Source organism: Bactrocera neohumeralis, chromosome 5 (genome assembly GCF_024586455.1).
Source record: "Bactrocera neohumeralis isolate Rockhampton chromosome 5, APGP_CSIRO_Bneo_wtdbg2-racon-allhic-juicebox.fasta_v2, whole genome shotgun sequence".
NCBI classification, from domain to species: Eukaryota; Metazoa; Arthropoda; class Insecta; order Diptera; family Tephritidae; genus Bactrocera; species Bactrocera neohumeralis.
The window spans coordinates 45,610,243-45,624,960 of NC_065922.1; the positions used below are offsets into that span (position 1 = coordinate 45,610,243).

Below are 14,718 nucleotides of genomic sequence, written 5' to 3' on the forward strand. Positions count from 1 at the left end.
CATAACCTGCTTCACAAAGTTTTGTTCACATTGCCACTGCTATCACTGGCACCCCTGCACTTAAGTCGGCTTAATTAAAATGCCAAATATGTCGCGCATGCGTAAATACCCAAATAATAAAAAATATACATATGTGAATCCATTGTAATGTACGCCAAACTGTTGATAATGTTTTAATTGCGCGCATTGTTTGAGCTTTTCAATATTTTAATGGCGCATAAAATTCACAGATAAATAAAAAATAACATATATTGCCCACGAAACAATAATAATAATAAATAACACTTGAACTTACTTGCAAAAGGAGTGTCCGTTGCTTTGTGTAATGCACGTGCCGCCATTTTTACAACCCACAGATAAGCATGAAGAGCCTGCAAAGAAGAAGAAGAGAACAAATTTAGTTAGGAATTTCATAAAGAATTTGAAATGTAAGAATTAAATCAAATTTTTTTTCTTTGAAGCTTTAAAAGTGCTAGTGAAAGATTCAATGTGCGTACGAAAGCTTTTACAATTTCAGTGAAAGCTTCAGTTTGCGTTTAAAAGTTTCAACGTGCGTGTGAAAGCTGCAAATTGCGTGTGAAAGCTTTAACTTTCGTCGAAAGCTTTTAACCAATGAATGAAAACTTCAACTTGCTGGTGTAAGCTTTAAAACTTTAAATGGAAGTCTCAACTTATGTGAAAGCTCTAACTTGTATGCAAAATCTCCAAAATAATTTGAAGCTTTACGTATGAAAGCTCTAATATTAATCTTCAAATGAAATACATAAAATATAATTATTTTAGAATAAACTACAATAAAGTGTAACAAAGAATCCCACAAACCTTAAAAACACATACAAAAAACGACTAAACCAAACCGAGCTGGCAATAAGCCTCCCTGCCACAGGCCCCCCGTTAAGCAAGTATAGTCCAATTCATTTTCCTCGTTGATTTGTGGCACACACTCAGCTCTAATGACAACTGCCACTAATTCAACTCAACATTTGACGTTGCTTGTAGAGCAACAACAATTGCGGAGATTTTGAGATTTTCATGCGGCAACTCATAAATATTGCAACGCGGTCGACAGTGTCAAAATGAATCGGTGGCAACGGCGCCGTCGATTAATTTTGCAATTTTCGTGGCACAATTGCTAAGCCACAATGGCGGCGCGGCGGCAACAATGACTTGCAGTGGGCAAACATTAGACAATATTTATATATATAGGAAAACAACAACAAATAAAGGCAGGCACAAAGCGCTTGTGGCCCTTATTGTGCATAAAGTGAAATAAACACGCGTTGCAAGCGAGCATTGGCAAATAAAAGTCCACATTAAATAACACAAATAAACATGCAATGAGTATGGAGCGGCTACAACAACAACAATGCGCTGTCACATACCGCCGCAAGTACGTGTGGTATCTAATAGGCGGCATTAAGCGCAGCTGTGCGCTTCTAGGAAGTGGTGCAGCGCCGTACGTAAGCGCTTTGGGGTTAGCTGCGGAGTTGGGGAGGCAGCAACACGCAGTAGGTGCGCCAGCTGAACAATAAACACTGACGTGACATGGCAAATGTCGTTAAGATTACGTTTCATTATGGTAGTTGGAGTGCAGTTCGAAGTCGCCAACGAAGTGCGGCTTGCTTGCAAAAGCACATAGTATACATAATATATAATATACAGGGGGTACTTGTTTGTATATGTGTGCGTTAGGCGGGTTAGGAGCATTCAAATGGCTAAGAATATGCGCGCATGCGCGAAGGACAAAAAAGGTTGAGTATAATGTTGATGTTTGAAGTGAAGTGAGAGTGAGGCAATAACGGTGAAATGCAATACTCGCTGGTGGTTGTGTAATGAAGGTAAAAAAAATATATTTAAAAGTAAATTAAAATATTGAAAAAAAGAAACTTTTAATAAATATTAAAAAAGAAGAAAACCTAAATGCTTCACTTCTAAAACGAAAATTCAAATGCAAAACAAAATTATATATTAAAAAAATTAAATAATGTAAAGAAAATATAAAAAAATATATTTAAAAAATAATTTAAAAAATTTAAATTTTGAGAAAAAAGAATTGAAAAAGTTAAAATATGTATATTAAAAAACGAAAAAAAAAATTATAAATATAAAAATTTTTTATAAATAAAAAAAATTAAATAATGTAAAGCAAATATAAATTTAGAAAAAAGAATTGAAAAGGAGAAAAAAAATTAATTTCATCGAAATTTTCTATGTAAAACATAATTTTATAAAAAAAAATTAAATAAAAAAAATTGTAAAACGAAAATAAAATTAAAAATTGTGGTAAAAAAAAGAAATAAATTAATATATTGGAAAAAAATGAAAATTTTTTTACTAAATATGAAAAAAGGAAAGAGAGTGCTTCACTTCTAAAACGAAATTTCAAATGCAAAGCAAAATTATATATTAAAAAATAAAATAAAATAATGTAAAGAAAATATAAAAAAATATATTTAAAAAATATTTAAAAAAAATAAAATTTTGAGAAAAAAGAATTGATAAAAGTAAAATATATTAAAAAAACGAAACAAAAATAAATTTCAACGAAATTTCGAATGCAAAAGATAATTTTATAAAAAAATTAAATAAAATTTTTTTATATATGAAAAAAATTAAATAATGTAAAGCAACTTAAAAAAAACTATTTAAAAATATTTAAAAATATTTAAATTTAAAAAAAAGAATAGAAAACGCGAAAAAAATAAATTTTAAGGAAACTTTCACTGCAAAACATAATTTTATAAAAAAAAAAATAAATAAAAAATTTTGTAAAACAAAAAAAAAATTAAAAATTGTGGCTTAACATAACAAACATAATTTTATAAAAAATATTAATTAAAAAATTTTGTAAAAAATAAAACTAAAAATTTTATAAAAAAAATTTCAATAAAAAAATTAATACCAAAGTAAGTGCAAAATATTGCAATTAGCATACTTAAAACATGTCTGTGAACTCCACGCAAATCATCAAATCTCCATCAAAGTACTTTGTTGTATGTGGCACAACGATAGGAAATCATGGCTGCCATGTGGCGCGTATTTGGGTTAACAACTTTGCGAAATTTCTAAAGAAAACACAAAACCAAGGCGGCAATATAAGCAGCACATAAACGAGCGTAATAAAAAATGGGAGTGGAAGCAGCACGCACACACACGCACCTGAACGCTGCAAACTCTCCAACAATTCGTCAATTTCAACTGTCAAGTGCAAGTGCGAAAGCGCCGCTTTTTTCTGCCAAAACTGAAAAAGTAAGATAACAATGCCGAATATATAAAAGTAAATGAACTGAAAATAAGCTGAAATAAATCACAGAGCGAAAAACACGCACACACGAGTATGTAAGCGTCGCTCGGCGCAGGAGCGAGCGGTGCCTCAACTACCTGTCATTAAAAGTGGCTTAGCGGCAGTAAACGCATGATGCCGCACTATAGACAAGTGAAAACAAATAAACATACACCGCAACACACACACATGCATAGAAACGCAAATATGTATAATGTTTGTGATGCTCTCCTCCTCATCATAATCATCAATTTCTTGAAGCGGTCTTTTGAACTCGAAACGCATGCGGCGGCCTATTTCATTTCGCTTGCCGAACTCACACCGCCATTAAATACATATTGAAAACCACTGTTCCTACACACATACAACTACACATGTATATATGTATGTATCTGTGTTTTTATGTATGCATGAAATTCAACGAAGCTCGCCCATTTTTACCTTTCTCACAGTCTTACGCGACTCATTTTTGCCTCATAAATACTCACTTTGTTGTATTGTGTGCGAGTGCTTACTACCTTCCAGCCAAGCATCAACATGCAAAGCGGTTAAAAGGGAAATAATGCCACCACAAGCAACGAGCAACATCAATAACAACATGTTGTAATAACTTTTTAATAATAAACAACAACAGAGGGCAAAAAAGCAATAACAAATCTACCGAATGAGCATAACCAGAGCAACAAAAGCAATTACAACAATAACAACAATGTTGCGACTTAAGACAACGCAAGAAAATAAATAAGCGGTAAGACAAAGTAACAACTGTTGTAAAGGGCTAAACGCAATGTGTAGGCACAGTGGGTTTAAATCTGGCATGAGGTGAAGGAAATACCAACAAAAATTCATGAATTTATGAGAGGAAAGAAAAAAGAATTTAGCGTTCAACATTATTTAAACTTTCATGAAACAGAGTTCAAAGCTTTCATGAAACAAAAATGTGAAGGTTTCATAAATTATAAATTTAAAGCTCTTACGAAGTAAATTTCGAAGCTTTCATGAAGCAAAACTATAAAGCTTTCAATAAATACAAATTTTATGTTTTAATAAAATATAAATTAAAAGCTCTAACGAAACAAAGCTCAAAGCTTTCATGAAGCAAAGATTTAAAGCTTTCATTAAATATACCGTTTTTCATAGAATTAAAATTTCCAACTTTTAAAAATATGTCCTTCAACGAAATGCAAAACTTTCCAAGAAACAGCTTTGAAATAAACGACAAAGCTTTCTTAAAACAATCTTAAACTTAAAAACATTAAATCTTTCATTAGATAAAAAAGTTAAAGCTTTCAAGAAGAAAATTTAAAGCTTTCATGGCATACAATTAAAAGCGTTTATCAAACGCAGCTCAAAGCTTTCATCAAACAAGGGTTAAAGTTTTCTTCAGACAAAGTTAAAAGCTTTCATTGAATAAAATCTAAAGCTTTAAAAAAATTAAATTTGAAACTTTGTCAAATAAAGTTTAAAGCTTACAAATAAATAAAATAAATTTGAAAGCTTTCATCTAATAAAATTAATAATACAAAGTTAAAGCTTTAATAAAATAACACTTAAAGCTTTAAGGACAAAAAACTTTAAGTCTTCACAAAAAATGTAAGTCTAAAGCTTTCAAAGAATAAAAAAAATTAAAGCTTTCGTTAATTAAAATTTAAAGGTTTAACAATATAAGCTTTAAAGCTTTCATACAATAAAATAAATTGAAAAGCTTTTATTAAATAAAATTGAAGCTTGCATAAAATAAAGCTTAAAAGAACAAAAACTTAAAGCTTTAACATAATAAAGTTTAAAACTTGCAGGAAGAAAAACACAAAAAATAATGCAGTTTGCTTCACCGTGCCGCGTGTAATAATGAAAGCCCCAACCAATGCGCAAACTCGCGCTGAGCAACTACAGGGCCAAGGGCTACTTAGCAACATCGAAGATCGACGCGCCCTACAATTCAATCATAATGTAATTTATTATGGCAACATGTGAGCGTAATAACAGCAACAATCGAAACCAACAACAAAGAAATATAATAAAATCATAAATAAAAGTGCGTGTGTGTGGGTATGTGTGTGTGCTCGTATGATTTCACAAGGGGAACAAATGAGCGAAAGTTCAGTGTACTGCCTTTAACAACAGCAACAACAAAGGCAACAAAATTAATGGCATTACAACAATAACAAACAACGTCTGATTATGTTACGTTGTCGATTGTTGATGTTTGACCGGTGACGACTTATTCGAGCCGGGAAATGCTGTCGGCTGCGTTGGACAAGTCCAATGCTCGGCAACAACAATGCAACACAGTGTGCGTGCAACCAAATAAGCAAACAAGAAGTGATAGAAGTGAAAAAATGCAATCTGGAATTGTTGCCAAAGAAGTGAAAGAATTTCTGTTGTTGTCGCCGACACAGATTGCCCCACCGCCACCACTCACCGTTTGACGAGGATGATGCATTGATGCCGCAGCAAAGTGTACGCAAAAATTTAAATGATCTCGTTCTACCGAGCATATACATGAATGTTGTTGTTGTTGTACTATATATGCTAGTTTGAGGTTGTTTTCTGTTCACGGTCACTTTGTACAACAACGCGATGCAGCAACAGCAACAACCGTGCGGCAGCATTTTAAATTGATGTTCGCTCTTTTAAATGACATTAAATTAGGCTGCTCGTCGTTGTTTGCTGTTTCGTTGACAGTCACCGCTGTTGGCTGGCGGCCTTTGCAGTTGTCGCTGCTTGGCTTGATTGGCTGCTGTTTGTTAGCATTCGCCGCTGTCGTGTCAACCTATGCCGCTGGCTTTTGTCGGACCGCAGACGCTGGTTGTTGCTGGGGTGCTGATGCGTCCGGAGAGCGTGTTGCCATTGACAGCTCATCGTGTTGGGAGCTGAGGTGCTGCTGACCAACGTGTTGGCAACACTTTGCTGCAACAACATTGCTTGCCACCTTTTAGCCTGCGGTATGACAGCGCACTGATAAATTCTTAATGATGATTGATTTGAGAAGCTGTTTCACCACTTTTATTTGGGGTCAGAAGTCGGTGGAAAGTGGCAGGGAAACAAATTGGTGGTGCTAATTGGAGGAAAAGGCTTATTAAGGAGAAACTCGCAAAGGAGGCGGTGAAATGGTAGCGCCTAATTGCTGATTATATAGCTCAGCGTTTTTTGATTTCTGTGATAAGGAAGTGTGTAAAAGTGAAATGAATACTAAATATCAGAGAAAATAATATTGGTTAATTTTTTGAGAATGTATTAGGTCCTTTAAAAAAAATTTTGTGATTCAAAATTATTTTTTCTTAATTTTACAAACCTTAAACGAAAAAAAAAATATTGAAATATGAAATAAATATTATTGAAGTTTTAAAAAAATTAATTTGTAAATTTATTTCAATTTCGAAATTTTCAAAAACGTAAAAACATAAAAATCTAACTTTTAAATTAAAAAAATATATATATCTATTTTTTTTATTTATATTTTTTTATATATACCTAATATTTTTTCATTTCCTCAACTAAAGTAAAAAACTGAAATCTGAAAAAATTATTAAAAAAAAATAATAATTTTTTGATTTTTGTGATAACTAGGTATGTATTATTGATGAGAAAAAAAAGTATCAACGAAAATAATATCGTTAAATTATTTTGAAAATGTTTTAAGTTCTTTAATAGTTTTTGTTTAATTTTTCAAAGGCTGAACTAAAATAAAAAATATTGAATTTAAAATAAATATTGTTAAAATAAATTGAAATTTTAGAATAAAAATCTTAATTTCTAAATTTTTTTAGTTGCGAAAATTTCAAAACATTAACTGGTTTTTAGCATAAAAAAATTTAAAAATCGAAAATTTCAAAACATTAACTGGTTTTTAGCATAAAAAAATTAACTTCTTAATTAAAAAAAAATTGAAGATTATTTAAATCTTAATAAAAAAATATAAATTTAAAACTTCAATTTTTTTTTTAATATTTTGTGAACTAAAGTAAAAATCTCAAAAATTGTTTTAAAAAATTTAATTTTACTATAAAATAAATAATCTAGTACCTAAGTTTATAATTATAAAGAAAATAAATGATTGTTTGCTAATATCATAACTAATTAATTTAACAATTTCTTATTTCCAAATTATTATTTTATTTTTTAATTTTAATTGTAATTAATTAATATAATTCAAAATTAAAATAAGAAAAAATTTAAAGAAAAGTAAAATTTTAGAATAAATCTGTCTGATTAAGAAAATTAAAATAAATTAACAGCTAATAATTTTCCATTTTTTAGTTTTTATAAATTTTGTATGTTTGTTTTTTATTTCCTAAACTAAAAAAAAAAAAATTGTTGTATGAAGAAGTTTAATATCTGATTTAAAATAAGTTGTTACCTTTTTAGAAATCAAATATATGTGTGCTAGTTTTTATTTTTATTTATATATTTTTTTAAATTTTAATTAATTTATTTTCATAGTTTTTGGTTTTGCTTTTTTATTAAAAATAAATTTACAAAACTTAAAAAATAAAAATAAAAATAAAAAAAAAAAAAAAAAATTAAAAAAATTTAGAAAATAAAAAAATAAAATAAAAGAACATAAAATAAAATAAAAATAAATAAAAAAATATAGAAAATTCGGACTAAAAATTATTAGAATAAAACTTTTCGAATAAAAAATTTAATTTTTGATTTTTTTAAATTAAATATTACTTAAGAAAAATTTATAGCTTAATATATTTCTTCTAGACTCTTATATAAATAACTAAGACTATTTCCATTATTTATACAACTTTTATAACACCAATTCAATCTAATTTTAATTTGTATCTCATTTTCCGTATTTTTAAGGAATATAGAGCCGCTGTCATTTAAAATTCCGTACACATATGTACGTGTGTTCACAAACGTCACCACTCCCTTCCCGATGCAATTCGGCGCGTACTCATCATAAAATTCCTTATGGAATGAGTAATTTTTATTTACATAAATTTTTTTCACAAATGTTGTGTATTTTTGTCAAAAATATGTAAAGTGCATTAACACCATTATCATTATAAGTGTGAATTTATGTATATACATACAACATGATTCACAGTGCACATAGCCACAAGCATTTTACAGATAAGAATTGCATAAATTTATGTGCAGCTGTGTCGGCTTATAGAATTTTATTTTTTCTTTTTTATAATGTAAATTATTTTAATTGTGTACTTAAAAAAAAATTATTATTTCAATTTTTCAATAATTTTTTCTTTTTTAAATTTAACTATTTCTAACAATAATTCGAAAAATTTCTGACACATTTAATATATTCCAGTTACTTGAAAAAAAAAATAAAACTATAAACAAAATTTAAAAATTTATATATTTTTGAAAAAAAATATTGTTATGTAATTAAAAATAAAAAAATTGTTATGACATAATTTTTTTCTTCAGAAAATATAGAAATATTTTAGTTTGAAATACAAATTAAATTTTTCAAATAAAATCCATTTTTCAGCAACATTTCAAATAAATAATCAAAATAATATCAAATAATTGTTTCATTTTACCAAATTTTTTTCTTAAATGTTTTTGTTTTTGCACTTCGTCTCTTGTCGTGTGTCACTTTCTCAAATAATTTAGCAAATACTCTTTTATTGTTATTGTTGTAGTGAACAACTTCCTTTGCACGAGTGTAAATCTATAAAATTTATGAATGAATGAGTGAATAAGTTGTCGCCTTGGCAGACAAAGCGATTAAGAGCAGAGCTATGTGGCTCATCTGCGACAGGCAAAGTGAATAAATTAGTGCACAATACTACAATAACTACCGCTACTACTACTTCCTTTTGTCGCTGTTATAGCGAAAAAGTTTTCAATGAACTCCTCCACTCTTACTTGTCTTCCCTGTAGTGTTAAAGAAGAGTTGGCGACTGAAGCAGAAGCAGCCGAATTTCGCAACATCCGGTCGCATGTCAAAAAGTGGCGTTTTTGGTTACAAAATTTGAATAAAAAAATTCGCACGAGGGAAGGTCAATAAACAGAGAAATAAATAAAAGAAATTTATTATAATTCTTTAAGACAAAAAATATTAGAGTTATTATTACATAAAAAATTAATGTTAAATAAAAAATAATAAAAAATTATTAAAAAATAAATTATCAAATAAAAAGTTATAAAATTGCATAAAAAATATGCCTTGAAGAATTTTGAAAAAATGCCAAAAATAGTTAATAATTGTAAAATTGTTATTAAAAAAACATAAAATAAAAATAAAAAAAATAAAATTAATAAAAAAATTACATTAAAACTATAATTTTATTACAGCCAGAATAAATAAGATAATATAATGAAAATAATTTGAAAAAACTTTGAATTAACAATTGTGAAAATTAATTTAAAAATTACTATTACATGAAACAGTAAAAATAATAATAAAGTTAAATAAAAAAATTTCAAAAAAAAATAAATTTAAATATAATTTTATTACGAAAAAAAAATACAACAAAATAATAATTTGAAGAATTCTTTTTAAGCTTTGGTAAAAATAATTAATAACAGTAAAAAAATAATTAAAAAATAATATAAAAAGACTTTAAATTAATTTGAAAATTTTTGAAAAAAATGTATAATACAAATGTAGCAGAATTTTTCAAAATGAAGAATAACAAGATATTAAATTATTTCAAATAAAATCCTTTGTAAAAAAAAGCAATTAGTTTTGAAAAAATTAATAAATATATAATAAAACAAAAATGAAAATAACGTTACAAAATATAATTGATTGTAAATTGTAATAGAACATATGCCATTATTATTTTTTTAATAAGAAATTGAAATATACATATAAACAAGAAAAATCGACTAAAAATATACAAATTAAATAAAAATAAATAGAAAATATAATGCAAAGATAATATTCTATAAAAAAAAATAAAATAATAATAAAATAGTACAAAAGTAAAATTGTTTTTTTTAATTGAAAATATATTTTTTTAAGTCCTATGTAAACTAAAATAAAAAATGTGGAAATTTTAAATTCTAGAATAAAAAAGTAAAAAAAAAAACAAAAATAAGGTAATATTTTAGCATAAAAATTTTTAACTTAAATAACAACAATTTAAGTAAAATTTGTTTATATTAATTTATTTATTTCTCAACCAAAATATAAAAAAAAAACAACAACAATTTAAGTAAAATTTTTTTGTATTAATTTTTTTAATTTCTCAACCAAAATAAAAAAATTGAAAAAAAGTATTTAAAATAAAATTTAATTTTAAAATAAAATTTAATTTTAAAATAAAAAATTAAGCATATGATTTTTTAATAAATTATTATTATTATTCAAGAAAATAATTAATATCTCTTAATTTTTAAACTTTTAAAATAATAAATTAATTTCTTTAAAACTATTTTTTTAATTAATTCAATTAATATAAGATTGAAATTAAAAAAATTAAATGTTAGAATAAAATAATTAATGTCCGATAAGAAATAATAGAAACCTAAATAAAAGTAATCTATAAAATATAATTTATTAAAATATTAGTAAAATAAAGCAAAATACAAATTAATAATGAAAAACTTAAAATGAAAAAAAGAAACATTTAAATAAAAGTAAACATAATTAAATTAATTTAACTCAATGCATTTAATTAACCCAAAAATGTGACTTCCAAAATTCAAAAATCAAACGAAAATCAGCAACTTTGCCCGCACCGCGCTCATTGGGCCTCACAATAAGTAAAAATAATAAAGAAACGCGCGACTGTCGCAAAACTACAAACGCTGCTGTCGATGGACGGATGATGTGGATGATGAATGTCGAAGCGAATAAAGAATGCATGAATGAATGAGCGCTTCGCAAAGCACAGCCGAGCACACGCTGAAAGCGCGCTTGTGCGACGAAAAAGTTTTGAATTTAAATTGAAATCAAACAAACAAAAAACGCAATAAAATTTCAAGAGCTATAAAAATACAATGATTCTAACTATAAAAAATCAGCTACTGTTATGTAGCCAACATAAAAAACATATACAATCACACATGCATACACAAAGAACAGCAACAAAGCACAACTCGTAAATTGGCAAACTGAAATGGCAGCGCGCCTGCTAGGAGGGGAACAAGTCGAGCGCTCGCATTGACAATTGTTGTTTGTTGAATTGAGCGCAGCAAAGCCGCGTCGCTGACGCATGCAATAAATTGCAAATAATTGTGGCAACACGCTGTTGAAATTGCAAAGCTCGACAAAAACACTTTGAAACGAGCGAGCAACATTTAAAACTGGCAAAAAAATGACAACAAAAGCGATAACAATAAAAGCGAGCAATTGAAAGAGGCAATGCGTCGTATTGCGCCAGCAGTAGGCAATGCAAATATTCATACGTACATGCCACATACACAATTTATGCCTGTTGACTCACTTACCGCATGTTGTCGCACTGCACCGGGTGGCGGTGGCGCTGGCAGGGTCAGTTGACAGCCAGTCAGCCAGCCAGCTAGCAAAGCGTCCTACATGCCGACACTGAAGTACAGCAGCCGGTCAGCGCGCCGCTACTCGGGCAGTCGTCATCAACGAGCGCGCGGCCGCTTGCCAATTGTGCGCTGCGCGCGGCAAGCGCAGCAATTGTTGGCGGTCGTGGCTGAATTCAATTGATTTGACATCAATTAAAAGAGTGCAACATATCATGTTGTCGCGTTCCATTTTTTATTTGCAATGCACACATCTGCATTTATTTTTTATTCAGTACTATTTTCCGTCGTTGTGCCATTGTAGCGACTGATGTGTTGGTGCCATGCCGCATTGTTGCTAGTAAGATTTTCCCCAACATATCTAAATTTTTGTAGAAAAATCACCAAACTTGTAGCTGTTAAAATTCAAAGCAACAACTATTTCAAGCATCACGACGAGCGCCACACGGCATGAACACTTCGTAGACACCTGGTCATCTAAGTGCATGCCACACTTTGGGCACTTGGTAAATGCCAGAAAAATTGGCAACTTCACAAATCAACAACATTTCAAATCCAGCTGGGCAATTAAGTGGTGTTGTATGTCTGTTTATGAGCGTGGACATCGAGAAGTTTTTGGGGTGTTTCTCTGGGACAAAAATGATAGAGTGGACATAAAGGAGAGAGCAAGTTAAAGTTATTTTTATTTGGCGCTGAGAAGATCAACTAATTATATATTGAATTGTATGCATATTTTTAAAAGCTTCTATTTTGTTTGTAAAAGCTTTCACGTCAAAATTCTAAATAATTTAACCAAATTCAAATTAAATAAGAAATGTCCCAGTTTTCGGTTCTTTTTATTGCTTAATTTTAGCAGAGCTTTCATCAATATGTTAATGCATTTACACAATTTTAGAAGAGCTTTCATCAAAATTGAAAGTTTTTGAAAGCTCTGTTCGACTTTACACAAGTATTAGCTTATGCTTAGGAGCTGAACATTTATAGCTTTTAACTTCTGTTACGAGAATACTTTGAGTTTTTGATTTTGTGAACTTTTTTAAAGCTGATGAAAGCTTTTGAAACTCTAAATAAATTATACGAATTCAAATTAAATAATAAATGCTGTAGTTTTCGGTGCTTTTCATTACATAATTTTAGCAGAGCTTTCATCAAATCTTTAATAAAAGCTTCCAAAAGCTTTGTTTGAGTTTTCACAAGTATTAGCTTATGCTTAGAGCTTAACATTTTTAGCCTTTAACCTTTCTAACGAGGATACTATGAGCTTTTGATTTTGTGAACTTTTTTTAAGTTGTTGAAAGTTCAAGACAAATTTTGAAAGCTCAGTCCGATTTTACATAAACATTAGCTTATGCTTAGGAATATACAATTAGTAGCTTTTCTCATTTATTAGGCGAATTTATAATTTTTTTTAAGCTGATGATGTGTGCTAGTTGCAGAACATTTGTAGCGCTCTGCATAAAGTTTAGATAAGTAAAGCTTTATAATATAGATACATTTCGACATTAAATGTTTCTAAATTGCTAATATCCGGAAAGCGCGCTTCAATTTATAATACTATGAAAACGAAATCGAACCATTTTATATGGACGTAAGTGGATTTCTAATGACTCAATAAGACTTTTTCTTCAACTACGGCGCACATTCAAATCAGAGCTTTTCTAGCAAGTTATATTCGTTAGTATTTGTGAATAAATTAACCAAAAATTGTTGATGAGTACGAAAATACTTTTAAATAACTAAATTTGTTCAATCACTGATTTATCTCCCCACACCTAGCCACCATTAAAACGTATAGTCTTAGTCGTACTCTATAAAATGTAATAATTTATGATGCATTTAAGAGACGTTTCTTTAAAGCGCGTTTATTTACAATGCTCTCCACCACTCCCGTCTAGGATGCAACATAAAGTCGCTAAACAAATGCCAAGTCACCAATAATAAAAACCGTTGAAGTAGACAGCGTGATGCCATGGGGAAAAAGTGTGAAAAAGGTCTTAGACAAAACGCCCACAAAGCACCGCAGGCATGCGCTATACTCTTTCTGCACGCGCGCAGGCGCAGTTAGGTTTAAAGCGTTGTAGCCGCAGGTGTTGCATGTCGCCGGCATGAGTGGTGGCAAACTCTTAGATGACTACAGGATATGATTTTCACGAAATGTGCCATTCGCATGTTTAAGTGTAATAAAAACATTAGAGATGCTGCGCCTGAGTACATTTATATGGACGCGAGTAGACGGTAGACAAATATGTTATGCTGTTCGTTTGCATTGGCTGCCTTTGCTTTGCACTAATAAATAAATTTGAATTGTGAAAATATAGTTTGCTGTCATTTATTTGATAGTCATGGCACTAACAAACGGTCACAAAGCAATGCTGTTCTGGGTGCGCGCTTTTATGTGGACGACACGTTAAGGTCAACTGGGTCCCGTTGCGCGCCTTGCGCTCAAGTTGCACTTATTTGTTATAGTTCAACTTTTTTCGTGCATATTTTATTGCAATTAAAGCGGTGTTAACATGATTTTATATGCCACTATTTTTGTACGCCATTAATATGCGGTATATACATGAAAGGCGGACTTAAGTGTTACTTAGACAACTTTATTGGCTGTGTTCGATTCGCCAAGCGTTGGAGAATAGAGAATCGAACAAGTAGCGCAAGTAGTTCAAACAAACAGTTACACTTCCCTCGTTGATGGCTATATACTAATATACTTATAAATGAGTAATTTAAGAGGTATCGGAAGAAAGCGCGTGCAAATTTTTGAAGAACACTGCTAACTGAACACATGCTGAGAATCACTTTGAGGGCGCTGAGGAAGCTGGGAGTTCGTAGGTGGTTTAAGGTCTGACTTTTAGAAAATATGAATAAATAAGTCCTAGTTTTGCATTTACGAAATTCCACAAACAAATTATGTATTTTCGAAATTCGCTAACATTTTCGAATATTCGAAATTCGACACTATATTTTTGTATTTGTGAAATTCGATAAATAAATTATGTATTTTCGAAATT

At 29.6% G+C, this 14,718-nt stretch overlaps 1 protein-coding gene across 1 annotated transcript in view; it reads right to left on the reverse strand.

Moving 5' to 3' along the window:
• LOC126758929 (neurogenic locus Notch protein) overlaps positions 1 to 14,718 on the reverse strand; it is a 170,008-nt gene that overhangs the window by 111,871 nt on the left and 43,419 nt on the right. The window contains exon 2 of the mRNA XM_050473381.1: positions 296 to 371. Within this exon, the coding sequence (XP_050329338.1) occupies positions 296 to 371 (76 nt within the window). The remainder of the gene's footprint in view (positions 1 to 295; positions 372 to 14,718) is intronic.